The following is a 17,570-nucleotide window of genomic DNA, read 5'->3' as shown; positions in this document are numbered from 1 at the left end:
CATATTCAATATGATAAAATATTGAATATTCATGAGGACACTCGATCTCGATCCCCCTCCATCTTGATCTCGATTCCCCCTCCATCTCGATCTCGATCCCACCCGCGCCTCCTCTCCCCTCTTCATTTTTAAAAAAATAATAATAAAAAAGTTCACTGCTCCACCGCTGCCGCCGACCCACTGCACCCTCCCCCGCTCCACCGCCTCCAACGACCCACCGCACCCTCCCCCGCTCCACAGTCGCCGACGACCCACCGCACCCTCCCCCGCTCCACCGCCGCCGCCGACACCCCGCACCTTCCCCCGGCCCGCTCCACCGCCGCCGCCGACACCCGCACCCTCCCCCACTTTTTGAAGATATTTTTAAATAACAAATTTGATGATATTTTCAAATAAGTAATTTGATGATATCTTCAAATAACAAATTTGATGATATTTTCAATTAAAAATAAAAAAACAAATTTGATGATATATTCAAAAAAAATTGATGATATTTGATGATATCTTCTGTTCTAGTCCTCATGAAAATAACAAATTTGATAAAAAACAAATTATTAGATGCAACAAGAAATAATGAAAAAAAATGTTACTAATGGCGCACCAGAGGAGGGTGCGCCATTGCTGTCAGAAAAAAAAAGTTACTAATGGCGCACCAGAGGAGGGTGCGCCATTGCTATCAGAAAAAAAAACTACTAATGGCGCACCAGAGGGTGGTGCGCCATTGCTATAGTGTCTAGCTGGATACCCCTTCGCCCGATCCCCCCTTCCCTCTCCCTCGCCAGATCCCCCTTCCCTCCCCTGCCGCGCCCGCTCCGACGACCCCCGGCCCGCTCCAACGACCCCCGCGCCCGCTCCGGCTCCCCCGCCTGCCGCCATGACTGCCAGCCTGACGCCGCGGCGCACCCAGCCGTCTGAAGCCTCCGCTGCCCCGCAGCCGGCACAGGAGCCCAGCAGCGCCTCCCTCCGCCGCCCCTACTGCGCCGCCGCCCGTCCTCCTCCGCCCGTAAGCCCCCCTCCACTCCAAACCCCTGGCCCCTTCTTGTCTCGTCTCTACAGGTAGACCGCGCTGGCAAGCGACCAGGACGACGCCCGGAGAGGAGAGGAGGGCCTTCTCCTCACTGTGTAGCCGCCGACCTTGTCCTGCTCAAGGAGGAGGAGCAGGAGGGGTGCACCCAAGCCCCATAGTCGCCGCGATCAAGGGCTTCTTCCACCTAGACCTCTAAATCCACGGCGCCGTCGTTCAGCCACCCAAGGTGAAGGTGCCCCCGACTCCCCTCCTTGTTTCATTCGATCTAGCAGCCATGGATTTGGGTTCCTCAAGGCTGCCTAATTACTCTACCATGTGTTCCTACTACTAGCTCTAGCCATGGATTAGGGGCTAGTGTAGATGCAAAATAAGGTCAAATCCCTCTCGAATTTAGGTCAAATTAGGTTCAAATCCCTCTGAAATTAGTATGTAAAGCTCACTGTTCTGAAGTTCTGATCAGTTCAGTACCTTAGTAAGCAATAACACAAGCTTGCTGCTAGTTCAGTACCTTTTGCTGCTAGTTCCTCAAGGAGTTCTGCTCAAAATTAGCTCAACAAGTTGCATCTGGCTTTTAGAAACTTGTTTTGGCTTAAGAGGATAAGTTGTTGTATATACTGTCATAAAGTTCGGCAAGAATAGGGCATCAACAGTGCTACTCTAGTATCTAGTCGGGGAGGGACAAAATGGACAGGGCATCACTGTAGCTGTACTGCACAACAAACTATTAGTCTTAGGATTAACACTCCTCATATGAGATGAGATGATTTTTTTAAATGCCTTTTCCCTCTAGCTAGCTTTAAATGGCATCACTGTAGCTGCCAATTCAGATAAACCTGAATTGACTTTTCCAGTGCTGTATTTGTCCCCTCGGATTATTGTAAATTATATGTAGTGAAGCATGCAAATTGGATTTGTATAGTCAACCTATTAATATTTGTAAGTTTTGAAAATTCAGTTTATTCGGTTACTGAAAATTCAGTTAATTCAGTTAGGCACACAAATTTCAGAACTTTTGTGTGCCCTAGTACTTGGTGTTTGTAGAAAATTCAGTTAATCCATCGAGGTGAGCACTGATGCTACAAAAAGAGAAGACATGTATGAGTTTGGAGAAAGTGCCAATTTGATTTTCAGTTGCTAGCTAGCTGTGATTTATTGTTTCAATTTGGATTCCAGAAATGTTACTGTGTGTTACTATGACCCAACTTTATCTGTACCATAGCATGCTACTATCAGTTATTTTTGAACATCAAATTCAGTCTGTATCTTGCGTTCTTTTTTTGTTCAAAATTTCTCAAACTCTGAATAAATAAAATTATTTGGAAAGAAGCACATGAGTATCAACAATAATTGTTTCTTTCTGCTTGAATGAATGGAGTACAATACAAGTTCGGGAACAAGGGACATTTTTTGCAATTGTGAACTCTCAATGCTCAAGTCTGGAAGTGTTTACAAATTCAAAGAGTTCACATGACTACTGGTCAAATACTCTAGTGTATTTAGTGTAAATCTAGTATGAAACTAGTAGAGCTCTTGTTGATTTGCAAATTCAGTTTAAATAAAAAGTTGGTACATGACTACTGATCATGTATGAAAGATGTTGCTACTGGATGAGCACAAGAACTAATTAGTAGATTTTGATTTTGAATTTTTATGACTAGTGATCAGGTTTCAAATGATTTTGAATGTTTATGATTTTTATGCACATAGGTGAAGCCACTGACTACACTTCAGGTTCTACTCCTGGAACACTGCAGGAATTTTACTTCATAACTGGAGTATTTTGATGATATTGGGGGGTTTTGTCTCCGACCATCGTGTCGTGATGATATTGTGGGGTGTTGTGGGGTTGCAGCTGGGTGGGGGTGGGGTAATGAATTTGCAGGTACCCCGAGAGGCCCTTGAGTTTGTCGGAATGTCGATTAACTTCCGTTCCGGCAAATTCAGGTACTCCATATGTCCTATTTTTAGCAAAGGTCATGCTGAAATTTTCTGTGAATTTTAGCATGACTTTGCTAAAAATAGGACATATGGGGTACTTGCGACTAATGCATGGGCTGGGGTATCTTAGTACTTAGTTAAGTAGGATCAACTGCCCCGCCATTCTTGCTGCATTAAACCATAGGTGGCAATAGAGCCAAGTGATTAGGCCCAACTTAGAATTCTCGTTAGCATCGATAAACTCTAGATGATAAACCCAACATAGGTGGCAATAGAGCCAAGTGATTAGTGCCAAGTGATTAGGCCCAACCTAGGGTGCCTCGGCATCAATAAACCCTAAATGATGAAAACTTAACTTCACTTCTATAGGGTGCCTCGGTGTCGATGAGAACCTAAATGATGTACGCTTAGGCTTTTAGGGTGCATCGGCGTCGACAAAACCTAAATGATGAAAGCTTAAGCTTTTAGGGTGCCTCGATGTCGACAAACCCTAAATGATAAAACCTTGGCTTTTAGGGTGCCTCGGTGTCGATAAGAACCTAAATGATGAAAGCTTAGACTTTTAGGGTGCCTCAGCGTCGACAAACCCTAAATGATAAAAGTTTAGCTTTTAGGATGCCTCGGTGTCGACAAACCCTAAATGATGTAGTTTTGAATTATGAACGTAGGATATGTTGTCGTCATCATCGGACGACGAAAGTCTCCCGGCGGAGTGCGACTGGTGCCACGACGATCGAGGTCTATGCGACATGCCTCACCTGGACGATGATCGGCGCTTCAGCATTAAGCTCGAGGAGACCTTCGAAGTTGAAACGGTACACAACGACGACAAGTGTTATTTTCATAATTAAGCATGACTTCAACTATTTCAACGTGTAATTTTCATCTTTTACAATTCGAGTATAGCTTATCCCATGCCATGCAAGACGCTATGTCTTGGAGAGGATGGATTTTGAAGACCATAAAATTTCTGAAACAAAGAAAATTCACCTAAGGACTCATCACGATGTGGACTTTGAAGTAAATCTATATAATTCTGAGAGCGTAACCCATTTTGGTTGCAAAAATTAGGAAGCATTTTGCAAGATGTATGGTTTTGATGAGGGTATGCTTATCACCATGGATCTTGGTAATCCTGACATCAACCAAGACAATATGGACATTTGGGTCCTTGTTGATACGCCTCCAGTTCTACCGCTATGTGAGTTTCTCAAACATAGTTATTAGCTAATTTATATTGTTTATTTCAAAATAGTTGACAGCTTATTTCCATTGACAGCTTATTTTTATTGTTCAAAGAATGTGCAGGAGATGGTAGACAAAACCCACTACACCGATGGCTCCGAATTAACAACTTACAAGGAGAAAAATCATCTGGTCGGATTTTGTACTGACATTGAGAATTACATTATCCACAAACAAACTCCTCAACATTATGGTAAATATGTGCCACTAGTGCATGTGTTCAGCTACGGTAACTACCATGGAGATACCCTGGTAAGATTTTTACTATTACGACATCCGTGCATCTTTTGCATACTTCTAAAACTAGTACATCATTGCTAACTATGAAGTTATTACTATGTTTTTCAACAGATAATCCCAGAGAATTGTGTGCCTCATATGATGTATCAGAAAGGTAGTGTTAATATTTTGAACATACAGCCAGGTCGTCCTACGAATCTCAACTGTCCATACGAGATTTCTAAAAAAGTGGAGACATGAAAATCAAATGATGGAAAAAATGTATGGACAGTCGTAAGGAGCTTCTTGGAAGCAAAAGGAAGCGAAGCGCAAGAATTGGAGACGGGATATTCTCCATTCTCCATAATGGAGAGTCAGGGTCTATATTGTTTTATGCTATTTTAGCTTAAATAGGATATTTAGGTCCTGCCTAATACTGATGATCATGTGCTAAGAACAATTAAGTAGGGTTGGTTCGATGACTATCAAGATAATGATCTTATGACTTGTTATGAATAACGAGTAGAAGTTGTATGATGATGATTAGTAGGACTTGTTAGGATTAGTATTACTTCCGACAAACTCGATACTCGCGGTCTCAAGACTTGTAATGTTTTATTTTTGTTCGGTCTTTTGAATTCGGAGACTAATATGATGAATTGTTCGGAGACTAATCTTCTATTGTATTCGATGAATCTGCCGTTGCTGTGTGCTACTGTCTATATTCTGTCAAATAATATATTTTGTAACATGTGCAAAAATCAGAAAAGTAAAAAAATAAAACCTAATATTCATACTAATGGCGCATCACGCGCATCACTACAGAGTGCGCCATTAGTATGTCAAGTATACTAATGGCGCATCTATCCGCAGTGCGCCATTAGTGTGCCAAATCACATGGTTAAATATGACCCCTGGGAGGCACACTAATGACGCATGGTGTTATATACTAATGGCGCATTGGATGGTGCGTCATTAATAGATACTAATGGCGCACCAATGATGCGCCATTAGTAAAAATTACTAGTGACGTGCTACTAATGGCGCACCAGTGATGCGCCATTAGTAGGCAAAACCGATGCACCATTAATAGGACTTTTCCTAGTAGTGCCGTGTCCAGCAGATTGCCGTTCAGTACTAACTGAGAGCATAGCCCAGAAATAACATTCATCCAAACTTATCAACATGAGATATATAGTTTCAAAGATCTCGACGTGACGAACACAACAATTTAAACGGTTAGTAGTTTGGACACACGGTTCAAGATTTTGTCTCACCAAAGAAAAAGAAATATGAGCGATCAAAGGGATACCCCTTGGGGTTTTGTTTTTTTACCGCTTGGTGATTTCGCTCCCTTCAACGGACCGAATGGCACGATGCTGTGCTCTCACATGTGGGGCAACTGGGCCGGCCCAGTAGTGAGCTCAGACAACACTGGCCCGCTGGATCGGTCTCAGTCCCAACAGCATTTTTCGCGCTAGCGTTTGACTCTCGCTCGATCACTCGACCACTGCCCGAATGATCGATGGTCGACGCTCCGGACGGCGGCGCGCGCGCCAACGGCGAGGCCACCTCCTTCCACTTATCTTCCGGAGAGGAGGACACTCCCCCGGTCGTGCACTGCGGCATCGTCAACGATGGCCAGCCGCTGCCCCGACGCCCCCTGGACGACGCGACGCGCGTCCGTGAGAGATGGTGGCCGCGCCAGACGACGGAGGACGCCGCGCGCCGCCTGGTGGCGTGGACAAGGGACGGCGGCTCCGTCCGCGCGCTGCTCGTCGTGTCGGTGAGCCTCCGCTTTCATAAGCCCAAGGACACCATGATTTGGATCGCGCCAGCAACTATAACATCATTGACCCCCCGCAGGTTGGATCCATGGCCTCCGTGCCGCTGACTGTCCTCCTAATCTTCACATTCCTCCTCGCGGCGGCGACGACGACCGCCATCATCACTTCGATCGTAATGTCCCTGGCTGCCGCCGGAGGATTCATGTCTGTGCTGTTCGCTTTCGCGGCGGCGATGTACATCGGGGCAGTGTCAGTCGCCATCATTGTTATTTCAGCAACGACCGTGGCAACAGTCGTTGCCATCACGATTGCCAGTGGTACGTCTAACGTTTCATCACTCTTGCTTGAAACGCTTCTTGTTTTTTGGGTGGTCCTCGACCTCTCTTTTTGCGAAAAAGATCTAGATATGTTATAAGAGTTCATCATAAGTATAAAGCACCTCAAATCAATATTCGGTACTCCCTCTGTCCCATATACTAGTGTAAAAAACGTTCTTATATTATGGGACGAAGGAAGTAGGTTAAGCTGGTAACAACGTGTTGTCATTTGGTTGTTCGTTCCGAAATGGTAATCAGATGTTCACCTTCAACAATGAAGTAGTGGTTAAAAGTATTGTCTGAAAAACACGTTAGCAACAGACACCAGGTCAAGTACAAACTGGGATGTGGTAGGCATGAATATGGTTCTTCAAATAGGAACATGAGCAAAGAGTAATAGGGCGTTAACACAGTTTCGCCCATGACCCGCGGATTTTTCTTTTTAGAATGGTGTTCGAACTGAAACGAGAGCTCTTCAGACATATTTTGCTTATTATCAATGACCCAGAAACATGTGCACAGCTAAATGCAGAACGTTAATCAAGCATATTTGCAGTAATCCGTCTGACCATGCATACCATTGCAGGTTGGGTCGCGTTCTTCTGGATTCTTTGGTTTTCTGCTAAGAGATGCATGGGCCTTACTTAGTTCTAAGAGATCAGTAGGCACGACAAACTAGCGATCAGATCTACGCCTGTATGTATAAGATGGATAAATCATTGCAATGATGTGAACCATGTGAAGCTAGGCATCTAGCTAGCTATAGCGATGTGAATAATAGGTTGCTCTTTCTTTACAACAGCGTAGATCAGGGATTCATGTAAAGTTCGTCCTGGCCTGTATTTGAATCCGAGCTGCTCCCTCACAAACAGTAAAATCCAAAAAATAGTAAAAAAGATTAAAAAATCTGAATCTTTTTTGTGATAAACATTGATGAGAGTTTTAACTTCCTGAAATTTTTTGTGATGAAATGACATTCGTGTAGGCTGTCCAAAAAAACAAAATCAATGCTCCGAAAAACCTATTGTTGGAAGCATTTTGGAGCATCGAATTTGTTCTTTTTGTCCAGACTTCCACCAATGTTATTTCATCACAAAAGTTTGAAAAAAGTTAAAACTTTCATCAATGTTTATCACAAAAAAATAAATTGTCTTTACTATTTTTTCAGATTTTACTGTTTAACAGGGAGCATGTGAGCTTAGGATCAAAAGAGCACTTTCGGTCCTGGCATATGGTTTTGTTGTTAGTTTTCAGTCTATGACCGACAATCCACTTCTAAGCCCATGCTTAGCTGCACCCGCGCTGATGAAAAAAATCAAAACAAATACTAGAAAAATTCCAAAAACAAATCGGGGTGACCCCGATTTGTCTTTTTTTGCCGAGAGTTGCTCAGATGTTCAAATAAGTTGAAAATTAGAGCGGACCTCACACATCAATTTATCTACCACACAAAAAAATTGGAATTTTTTTAGCATTTGTTTTGATTTTTTTTCTGACCGAATGCAAATGAGTCTAGGCACCGAAACACTGCAAGTAAGGCAGAGTATATTCAATCTCAGCTCTTTTATGGTACCACAACCCCCAACAATGCCGGGTTGCATAGGTTTTGCATGGTAATATGTAGCCAAAAGTATACTACAGATTAAGTTTTAAATTTGGGTATATGCCAGGGTCTCCAAATCTTCAGTCTCAAAGCAAAGACTTCACGATAAGATGGCACCAGAATGCTTTGAGAGTGAGGCCTATCTACTGTAAACTCTTTTGTGTGTGTATCCTCCACAGCGCACATCGATGTGCCCCACGTTCTTTCGACAGTGTTACCATCAAGGCACACCTTACGACGCCTCGACGACAAAAAACAACTGACGGTTGCAGGTGTGCATTACGTTAGCCAAGGGATGTGCCAAGATATCCAGGGTCTAACACTGCAGCAGTGCAACACCAGCGGTCCAGAACACCATCGACACGTATAACTTTCATATTTTTTCACAATATATAGATGTAATTTTTATTAAGTTCTGAAAAGAAGGATCACATATACCAAGTCTGAAATTTTAATGTGTACTCCCTCCGTCCGGAAAAGCTTGTCCCAAGCTTGTCCATCAAATAGATGTATTTAGCATTAACTTAATGTTAGTATATCCATTTGAGGGACAGGTTTTTCTGGACGGAGGGAGTATCAGAATTCAGAACCAGAGGTAAAACCTATTTTCTGCATATGAAACACCTACCCCTCAAAAAAGGAAACACCCAAGGATCCTGTTAGTACCTTTTTTTTCCGTAACCAGGATCATGTTACTTGGCACAACAGAAGTACATAATGCAACAACTGCAAAAGAAAATAAAAAACCTGGATGTACGCCACTCCTTTTTCTCAATAAAGTTAAATAACAGTGAACTTCAGTGAAAGCAGTAAAGCCAAATACAATCATCAAACCAACTGCACTGATAACACATGCCATGAAAGATGGAACCAGCGGCAGCCACTGCACTAGAGTCCCCAGATCCAAATAATATATACACACATTTTAGGCAAGCATAAACCAAGAGAAAGCAGAAATAGTTGTCAGGGAAGCTCCAGAACACAGTGATGACGACGTCATACATTTTGGCCAGGTAGAGTCACTGTGCTTAGGCCTTTAGGGTAAAGTAATGCAACAGAGCAGCGTGTACGGTCGAGGAAACATAGCCTGAGAAATGCGAAGGGTGGAGAAAAACACAAGATCAATATGAGCACTGCCATCTTAATATGTAAGCGGGTACTTTAAAGACAGTAGCACCAGTGAACATTACCTAATGGCTACCAACAAGAGAAAGCAGGAACGTCCGATAACCGCCTGATGTTTCGGAATGGATAGCATCAGCTAACGGCTTTTTGTATTTCTTGTAATATTCTGCCTTGATATACTGCATATCAATCTCAGTCCTTGTCACCACAACCCTTACAAGTGTCTTGTCATCAGTACCTAGACCTTTCATGGACTTCCTCAACACCTGAATTAACATTGTTCAGAAAAAAAAATGACAAGTACCAAAGAAAGAGAAAAGAGTCAGAGATAAACAAAATAGAAGCGAGGTCCTGATAAGGGATTTAATAAAGATGTCATAATTTATATGGTTATCGGTCAATTCAAATGTAGGAGTCCTAGTAGCATATTCCCATAATGATACTAGTGTTCAGACTGGATACTAAATACCGCTAGCACAGTTACGGATTATAGTGGGAAGTTAGGTACAGGTACCAAAGCAATCAAGTCATTGTCTATTCGAAAGTATTTATAGAATATTAGAATATATCACATCAGGATTGTAACTAGATATTCACTGAAAATAGGAAACGTGAAAACAAAGTAAACAAGGAAATTCAAGAGTCAAATCCTGCAGGCTTTATGCACAGCATACGATGGGGCAATCAGAAACTAAGAAATAATAGTGTGGCATGAAAAGGTTAAACTATTGTAATTCATGCTCTGTACAAAAACACCACTTTATCAAAAACACGAAAGCTTGGCTGCTTGCCTCTTGATATCAAATAAAGAAGTTTACATATTCTTTTTGGAGGACAGAACGGGTGAGATACCTTAGCAAAATACTTCGCTGGATTCTCAGCACATCTGAGGATAGTTAACAGAGCAACTTCAAAGTTTCCAGATGTTTCATTCTTCACAACCTACCATCAGTGAGGGAAACTCACTATTACAATCCAGGAGAGCACCAAAATGTATGTGGGAAGGGAAAACTGAACAGAAGTGTTACCTTCTGTAACGACCGATCATACATGTGATGGTAAGCAGAAGCAACAGCTGCCATGTGTGCCCAGCTGCGTTCAGTGAAGATGCGGATGAAGGTTTTCTCATCTGTGCCCAGCTTTTTCTCACCAGCTTTGTAGAGGTCCTTCGCATCATGTGTCACTATAGTGGGATCAACCTCCGGGCCTTCGTAGCGTGGAATGCCAACATAGGCTAGTAAGATCTGAAATACACATCATATCATTCATTAGCACAAAAATGTACAATTTGGACAGGTGTACCCAAACAGTATACGTGTCTAAACTGTAAGGAAGACCATGCAGCAGATCACCTTGACATCAACATATAATAAAGCGAAAGTACAAAATGGTATCAACATAGCATTTCACTAGTAACTGCAGTATGCCCGAGAAGAACACAGCAAAATTCTGTGTTTCAAGAAATGATATGTACGAGCACAAGTCCTGAATAGAGAAGTAAGCAATGCAAATAGCTTTCAACTGCCATGCATCAGATGAAGAAGTTACAAATTAAGAAATGAAACCTTCTGATGATCGCCGGATGTTTGCTGACTAATGTCATGCTCAAGATAAGTACCAAACTTTGCATAATATGTCTGTTTCATTATTTGCAGCTGTGATGGTGTCCTGGAACAAATTATATCAGTAGCTGCTTTCAGATCAAGACTTTCAGCGCTTAGAGCTTCTTTCAGAACAGTCGCATCACGTCCAGCAGGATCAAGAATCCAGAGCGACAGTGCTTTCTGGAATCATATACCACAAGGTTAGCCGTATACCCATATCTACCACAACAATATTTTGAGTAATTCAACTATACTGAGGACTGGCATAACATAGACTTGGTTAAGAAATATAGAACTAACCTATGCAAATCCATACTTTTACTCGGTGAATACTGGTACAATTAATTAAGCATACCTCTTCAGCCAGTATAGCTGTGCAATAGTTTGATTTATCATGCAATAAAGATTTTTCTACAATTTTCCATACCTTGTGGTTTCCACTGAGTTCAGACGATATACGACGTGAAAGTTCCTCAGAATACATAGTTTTGTATTCCTGTTGAATGTATCCACGTTGCATTGAGTCACGGTGAGCAAGTATATTTGAAACTGTTGTAGTATCACAGCCAAACCCTGTAAGACCAACAACCAAGTGAAAAAAAATCATAATCAGGATGCAAAGGATTAATTACTTTTAAAGAAGACATATAATGAAGGTTGATTGAATAAATAACGAATCTTATAATTTCAAGTAGAAACATAAAATTGTGCAAAGAAGTAATTTGCTGAAGCATCTTTTTTAGTAATTCTCACTTGATCACAGCCATCAGGAATTACTAGACCATATATATTACTCCTACCCTATCTAAGAATAACTTAGTTTACAGAAACAATAACATTGGTGGTACCGCAGAAACAAACTTCAGTTCATAACTTCATATTGATAAACCGTAATGGTCACTAAATGGAAAATGATGCATTTGCCTTCTCAAATGTATGGTACTAGGGAGCGCGACTCAAATATCATGGTAATAAGGAGTACAACTCGACTAGTCATGGTACTTGGGGCCAAAACCCAAATAGTTACAACTCTACTGCTACAGAAACTACTATGGCACCATTATGTCACAGGTCGTCCATAACAATAAATTCTTAAAAGACCTTGGTCAGATGCTGAGCCCTTCTTTTTTACTATGAGATCCTGAGCCTTTTCTTGGAGCACTTAGCAGTTGACAATTTTCAATTCTAAGCTGTACTGAACACATAGGAGGGCCGAAGCACAACTGTGGGCGAGAGTAGGGGCGGTTGGCCATGCGGTGCTTCTTCCGGCAGCGCCTACTCCCTCCGTCCATGAATAAGTGTACATCTAGGTTTTGTCCTAAGTCAAAGTTTTAAAACTTTGACCAATTTTATAGGGAAATGTAGCAGCATTTATGACACTAAATTAGTATCGCTAGATTCGTTTTGAAATGTACTTTCATAATATATCAATTTGATGTCATATATGCTACTACTCTTTTCTATAAAGTTGGTCAAAATTTTAAATCTTTGACTTAGAACAAAAGCTAGATGTACACTTATTCGCGGACGGAGGGAGTAGCTCTTAGGGGTACGGCGCTGTATACTCTCAGGTCTTGCCCTTCTTTGGCCTTGTACACAACTTTCCTTTTCTATCAATGCATGAAGACACAATACTTTTTGCGTTTTCTCGAAGTTGGAAACTGTTGGGGTGGTTGAGGGGAGGAGAATCATGAATGGAAGGGAAAAGAAGGAAATACATAATAATAAAAGAAAAGGAAATCAGGAGACGATATATCAATTTGTGAACCAGAATACCAGTAATCACAACCCTAGCCGCCACTCCTTAACATCCTAGCAGTTTTCACCAGTGAATCATCGCTCACCCAGCTCTAAGGTTGGGGGAGGCTGATTTTTACAAATACATATATATATAGGTGCCGTTGTTCATTTTCTCGGTTATAGCGGAGACAAAATCAGCCAGCATAATAATTGTCCTCCTTTGCCTTCGATATGGCGGCCTTGCCTCCAGCGTCGATCGAGATGTGGGGTTTCTGTCACGTCGATCTGGGGTTCCAGAAACGTGGTTTGGTCAACCATGGCACTATGGCAGGACTTCATTTCAGCTCCTTTGGACTTGACGGATCTTTCATGTGGATCCCGACTTTCGGGAGCAGTGACAAGACAACGGATCCTCTCCTTGCCAAGCTCGGGGTGATGCCCCGGCCCATGTGCAAAGACTGTTTTCCTGGTTCTGCCCCACACGGCTGACTACTTTCGTGGCGGATTTTAACGGACTTTGTGTCCTATTCCGGCTAGAGAAGGGATTCAAGAGTTTTGGTTTTCTGAAGAGGAAGACTTTCATTGGTCTGTTTGGTTTTAGTTTTATATTTTCTGTGTTTGTTGTGAATCTTTGTGTCAAAATTACTCTGTCGGTCTTCCAGATAGAGAATTTTCCAAGTCTTGTAATTTGTTTGGCAACCGTTGTTTTGCCTGGTTTAAGCTACAGGATTCTCATAAAAAAGAATATAAGTAATCACAATTATTGTACAGGTCATCAGCCCATAAATATCGCCTAAGTTCAGATTCTTATTTTTATGAACCATTAAATTGTAAAAAGAATTCTATCAGTCTTGGGATAGTTTAATTATCGGGTAACCGGCAATTAAACGGTTTTGCACTTTGGCCAGAAGAACAGTCGGTCTCTCTGAGACAGAACTCGTCCTCCTTGACCTCATATCAGTCCACTTGGCTCCAAATTAAATTCAGAGCAGGTCAAGAAACAGGTCCTCAGTCGATGCAGTACTGCAGTTACCATCACTCACCCGACCATGCTCCATTCTAACCTCCACGTATCTGAACATCTGACCCTCTAAAGTCTCATAATAACAAATCCACATCAACCAGAATTATTCATAGCAATTTGACATGCAAAATGAATCTAAGGGGTCGGCACCCCTTTTGACCACTGACTTCAATCCGCGCAGCCGGAATAGCAATTTCTACCTGGAACGTTCCTCCAGCTCGTCAGCTCACCCTAATCTCCGACCGAATCGGTCCAAAAAAAGCGGGATTGAGAGGGGGGAAATCGGAGGGGAAAGGCAAGGCGCGGACCTTTGAAGGCCTTGTGGAGGTCGATGGCGTCCTGGCGGGGGTTAGGGGGCGCCGGCGGCAAGGTGAGGCTCGCCATTGCCGACCGAGTTCGATGCGCGCTTCCGCCTCCGGCGATTCGATTGGATTGGATTCGATATGGTTGATACGGGAGCAAATGAATGGAATTGCAAACGGACGGTGACGCGCTTTCAGGTTTTCTTTCTTTTTTAGAAGTCTTCTCCGGAAGTGGGGAGCGGTAGACCAGGTCTAGCTGTTTTGGATGGCCGCTCAACCATCGCCATTCGGAACGGAGGGACGGCTCAGCGGTCTATCTCCACGTGGCGTACCAGGCAGCTGATGGACCGTGTCAATTGACCTCCACGTCTCGGGAACGACAAATACGCCTCCCTCCATTCTCCAATCACGATGCCCCTCAAACGTGCACAGATTGTTTCAGTGTTCGGCTATGTTTGTTTCGACCCCTCACATTTTGACAGCTATAGCCTTCAATCTGAATCCCTACTTTCAAGCATTTCAAAGAATACATTGTGTGTGACATCATAAAAGCACTCCTCACATTTTCTGTCACACAGTATAGCCTCCAATTTGAACCCCTACTTTCACACCAGAATCAAAAACTCGAGGACGGTCGCACAGGTGCTAGTCAACGAGCGTTGGGCTGGGGAGGTCGAGCCAGACACCTCTTTTGGGGTGCAAATGGTTTGATCTAAGGCACGTGATAGCTACGGTTCAGAGAGATGTCGAGGCAGATGATAGGTTTGCTTGGCCCGCAGCTAGCTCGGGTCTATTCCGCCAAGTCCATATATGCTGGGCTTTGCAGTGGCCTGGTACGATCACCGAATGCTACTTGCATTTGGTGTAGCTGGGCTCCACTCAAGTGCAAAATCTTTACGTGATAGAAGGGCTCACCATGGCTTGCAGGACCACTCTTCAGCGTGCTACACCTGTTTACAGGAAGAAGATAACATTAATCATATACTCGCGCAATGCGTCTACGCGGGGGAGTCTGGCACACCTGCTTCGATAAACTTCAGCTCAATGTCCTTTGTCCAGAGGTCACAAATACCTTTATTGATTGGTGGCTCACAAGCAGACGGTGCTTTCAGGTCCAGAACAAGCGAGGCTTCGACTCTTTGGTTATCGGAATCGCCTGGTCGCTATGGAAACAAAGGAATGCCAGAGTGTTCCATCGAGATGATCAAGTCAGGAGACCTTCACCCCTAGTGCAGTTCATCCTCGATGAAATCAGGGATTGGAAGTAGGCAGGACTCGGTGTAGGTGGTCTAGATCGTTTTGTGAGAGATTAGATTATACTAATTGTGTTGGTGTGGGTGTGCCGACAATTGATGTTCGCGTCGACCATGGGTCTCTTGTAAATTTCTTGCTCTCTACTATAAAAATATGGCACACCATTTGCGTACTCTAAAAAACTTTCAAGCATTTCAAAGAATACATTGTGTGTGACATCATGAGAGCACGTCTGCGATACGTTTGCACATGATACAACGGCAACCAAGCATGCCAATGATGCAATAATGTCATTAGGTACTCAAGATCCTCTAGCTCAATTAAGGAGGAGGTAAAGAGGATACTAAGCATGTGTTGTTTCTGTGCCAAAAGGCTAAAGAAGTGTGGAAAAAGTGGGGCTATACGAAGTGGTTAAAAAAGTTGCGCTGTGGACCGAGCGGGAGAGGCAGTCCTGAAAGCATTACTCCTTATGCCTGATTAATAACTACCTACTTTGGTTTCCCAAAATGCACATGAGCTGATTGCTATAACCGCATGGTATTTATGGTAGAATAAATGGAAGCTAGTTCATGAGGGAAAATCACAAGAGGCATTCCAAACCTCGATTGGGATTCGGGCTATAACAGTAAATTATGTAAATGCCTACTCACCGAAGGCAAAGAGGAAGGATGAAGGATGGACCAAGCCCCCCAGGGGATTTGTTTAATTGAATGAGGACGCTTCTTTTGATCATGGTCAGCTTGAAGGAAATATGCCCTAGAGGCAATAATAAAGTTGTTATTTTATATTTCCTTACTCATGATAAATGTTTATTATTCATGCTAGAATTGTATTGATCGGAAACTTAAATGCATGTGTGAATACATAAACAAATACCATGTCCCTGGTGAGCCTCTAATAGACTAGCTCGTTGATCAAAGATGGTTAAGGTTTCCTAACCATGGACATGTGTTGTCATTTGATAACGGGATCGCATCATTATGAGAATGATGTGATGGATAAGACCCATCCGTTAGCTTAGCATAATGATCGTTCAGTTTATTGTTATTGCTTTCTTCATGTCAAATACATATTCCTTCGACTATGAGATTATGCAACTCCCGGATACCGGAGGAATACCTTGTGTGCTATCAAACATCACAACATAACTGGGTGATCATAAAGATGCTCTAAAGGTATCTCCGAAGGTGTTTGTTGAGTTGGCATAGATCAAGATTAGGATTTGTCACTCCGAGTTTCGGAGAGGTATCTCTGGGCTCTCTCGGTAATACACATCACTAGATCATTGACTACGCGCGTTACTGCACACGTCTATTTATACAACTAGATGATGCCTCGCACGTTGTTGCGGAAATGTTTGCAATATTTCAATGAGATTTTGATTATATGGAACATGAATTCTTGAAACAATAGTTTCTGAAAGTATATAAGAATTAAATGTAAATAGCATAATAAAATGGAATTTTACATGCATGCATGTTGTAGTGGATTTTTAATATGCATAGTTGCATGTTGAGGTGGGCCTTTTCTTATGCATGTTGAATGATGAGGTGACATGCTTGCATGTTGAGAGAAATACCTTAGTGGGGCTAGCTATTTAGATATTTTTTGCTGCAGCTATGTTGCGCGAATTTAAACCTTTTAGGCCGTAGTTTCTTTCCTGCTTTCATTTTGCTCTGTTCTGCCACTCTCGGGTAGGCCCGATTGCTTGTAACAGTCTCTGTTGACTCGCGCTGTACCCCGTTTCTAATAAAACTAGATAATGCCCCGCACGTTGTTGCGGAAATGTTTGCAATATTTCAATGAGATTTTGATTATATGGAACATGAATTCTTAAAACAATAGTTTCTGAAAGTATATAAGAATTAAATGTAAATAGCATAATAAAATGGAATTTTACATGCATGCATGTTGTAGTGGATTTTTAATATGCATAGTTGCATGTTGAGGTGGGCCTTTTCTTATGCATGTTGAATGATGAGGTGACATGCTTGCATGTTGAGAGAAATACCTTAGTGGGGCTAGCTATTTAGATATTTTTTGCTGCAGCTATGTTGCGCGAATTTAAACCTTTTAGGCCGTAGTTTCTTTCCTGCTTTCATTTTGCTCTGTTCTGCCACTCTCGGGTAGGCCCGATTGCTTGTAACAGTCTCTGTTGACTCGCGCTGTACCCCGTTTCTAATAAAACTAGATAATGCCCCGCACGTTGTTGCGGAAATGTTTGCAATATTTCAATGAGATTTTGATTATATGGAACATGAATTCTTAAAACAATAGTTTCTGAAAGTATATAAGAATTAAATGTAAATAGCATAATAAAATGGAATTTTACATGCATGCATGTTGTAGTGGATTTTTAATATGCATAGTTGCATGTTGAGGTGG

At 42.3% G+C, this 17,570-nt stretch overlaps 1 protein-coding gene across 1 annotated transcript; it reads right to left on the bottom strand.

Moving 5' to 3' along the window:
- Window positions 1-8,875: 8,875 nt before the first annotated feature.
- On the bottom strand, window positions 8,876-14,223 carry LOC125509246 (annexin D5-like). Its single transcript, XM_048674176.1, has 7 exons — window positions 13,938-14,223; window positions 11,293-11,438; window positions 10,827-11,045; window positions 10,290-10,505; window positions 10,114-10,203; window positions 9,327-9,527; window positions 8,876-9,223 (listed from the first exon to the last, which is right to left on the bottom strand). The coding sequence occupies exons 1-6, from the start codon at window positions 14,011-14,013 to the stop codon at window positions 9,327-9,329; spliced, it is 948 nt and encodes a 315-aa protein (XP_048530133.1). The 5' UTR covers window positions 14,014-14,223; the 3' UTR covers window positions 8,876-9,223.
- Between the last annotated feature and the right edge of the window lie 3,347 nt (window positions 14,224-17,570).

This window comes from Triticum urartu, chromosome 5 (assembly GCF_003073215.2).
Source record: "Triticum urartu cultivar G1812 chromosome 5, Tu2.1, whole genome shotgun sequence".
Classification (NCBI taxonomy): domain Eukaryota; kingdom Viridiplantae; phylum Streptophyta; class Magnoliopsida; order Poales; family Poaceae; genus Triticum; species Triticum urartu.
Note: the sequence above shows the minus strand (reverse complement) of the source record. Positions and strands in the feature narration are given on the sequence as shown.

What these genes read in the sequence shown, in the direction of transcription:
- LOC125509246 (XM_048674176.1), bottom strand. Translation starts at nt 14,013, where the DNA reads ATGGCGAGCCTCACCTTGCCGCCGGCGCCCCCTAACCCCCGCCAGGAC. An exon ending in ATGATCGGTCGTTACAGAAG is followed by an intron (nt 10,204 to 10,289) that starts GTAACACTTCTG and finishes CACTGATGGTAG; the next exon opens with GTTGTGAAGAATGAAACATC. An exon ending in CAGCGAAGTATTTTGCTAAG is followed by an intron (nt 9,528 to 10,113) that starts GTATCTCACCCG and finishes ATGTTAATTCAG; the next exon opens with GTGTTGAGGAAGTCCATGAA.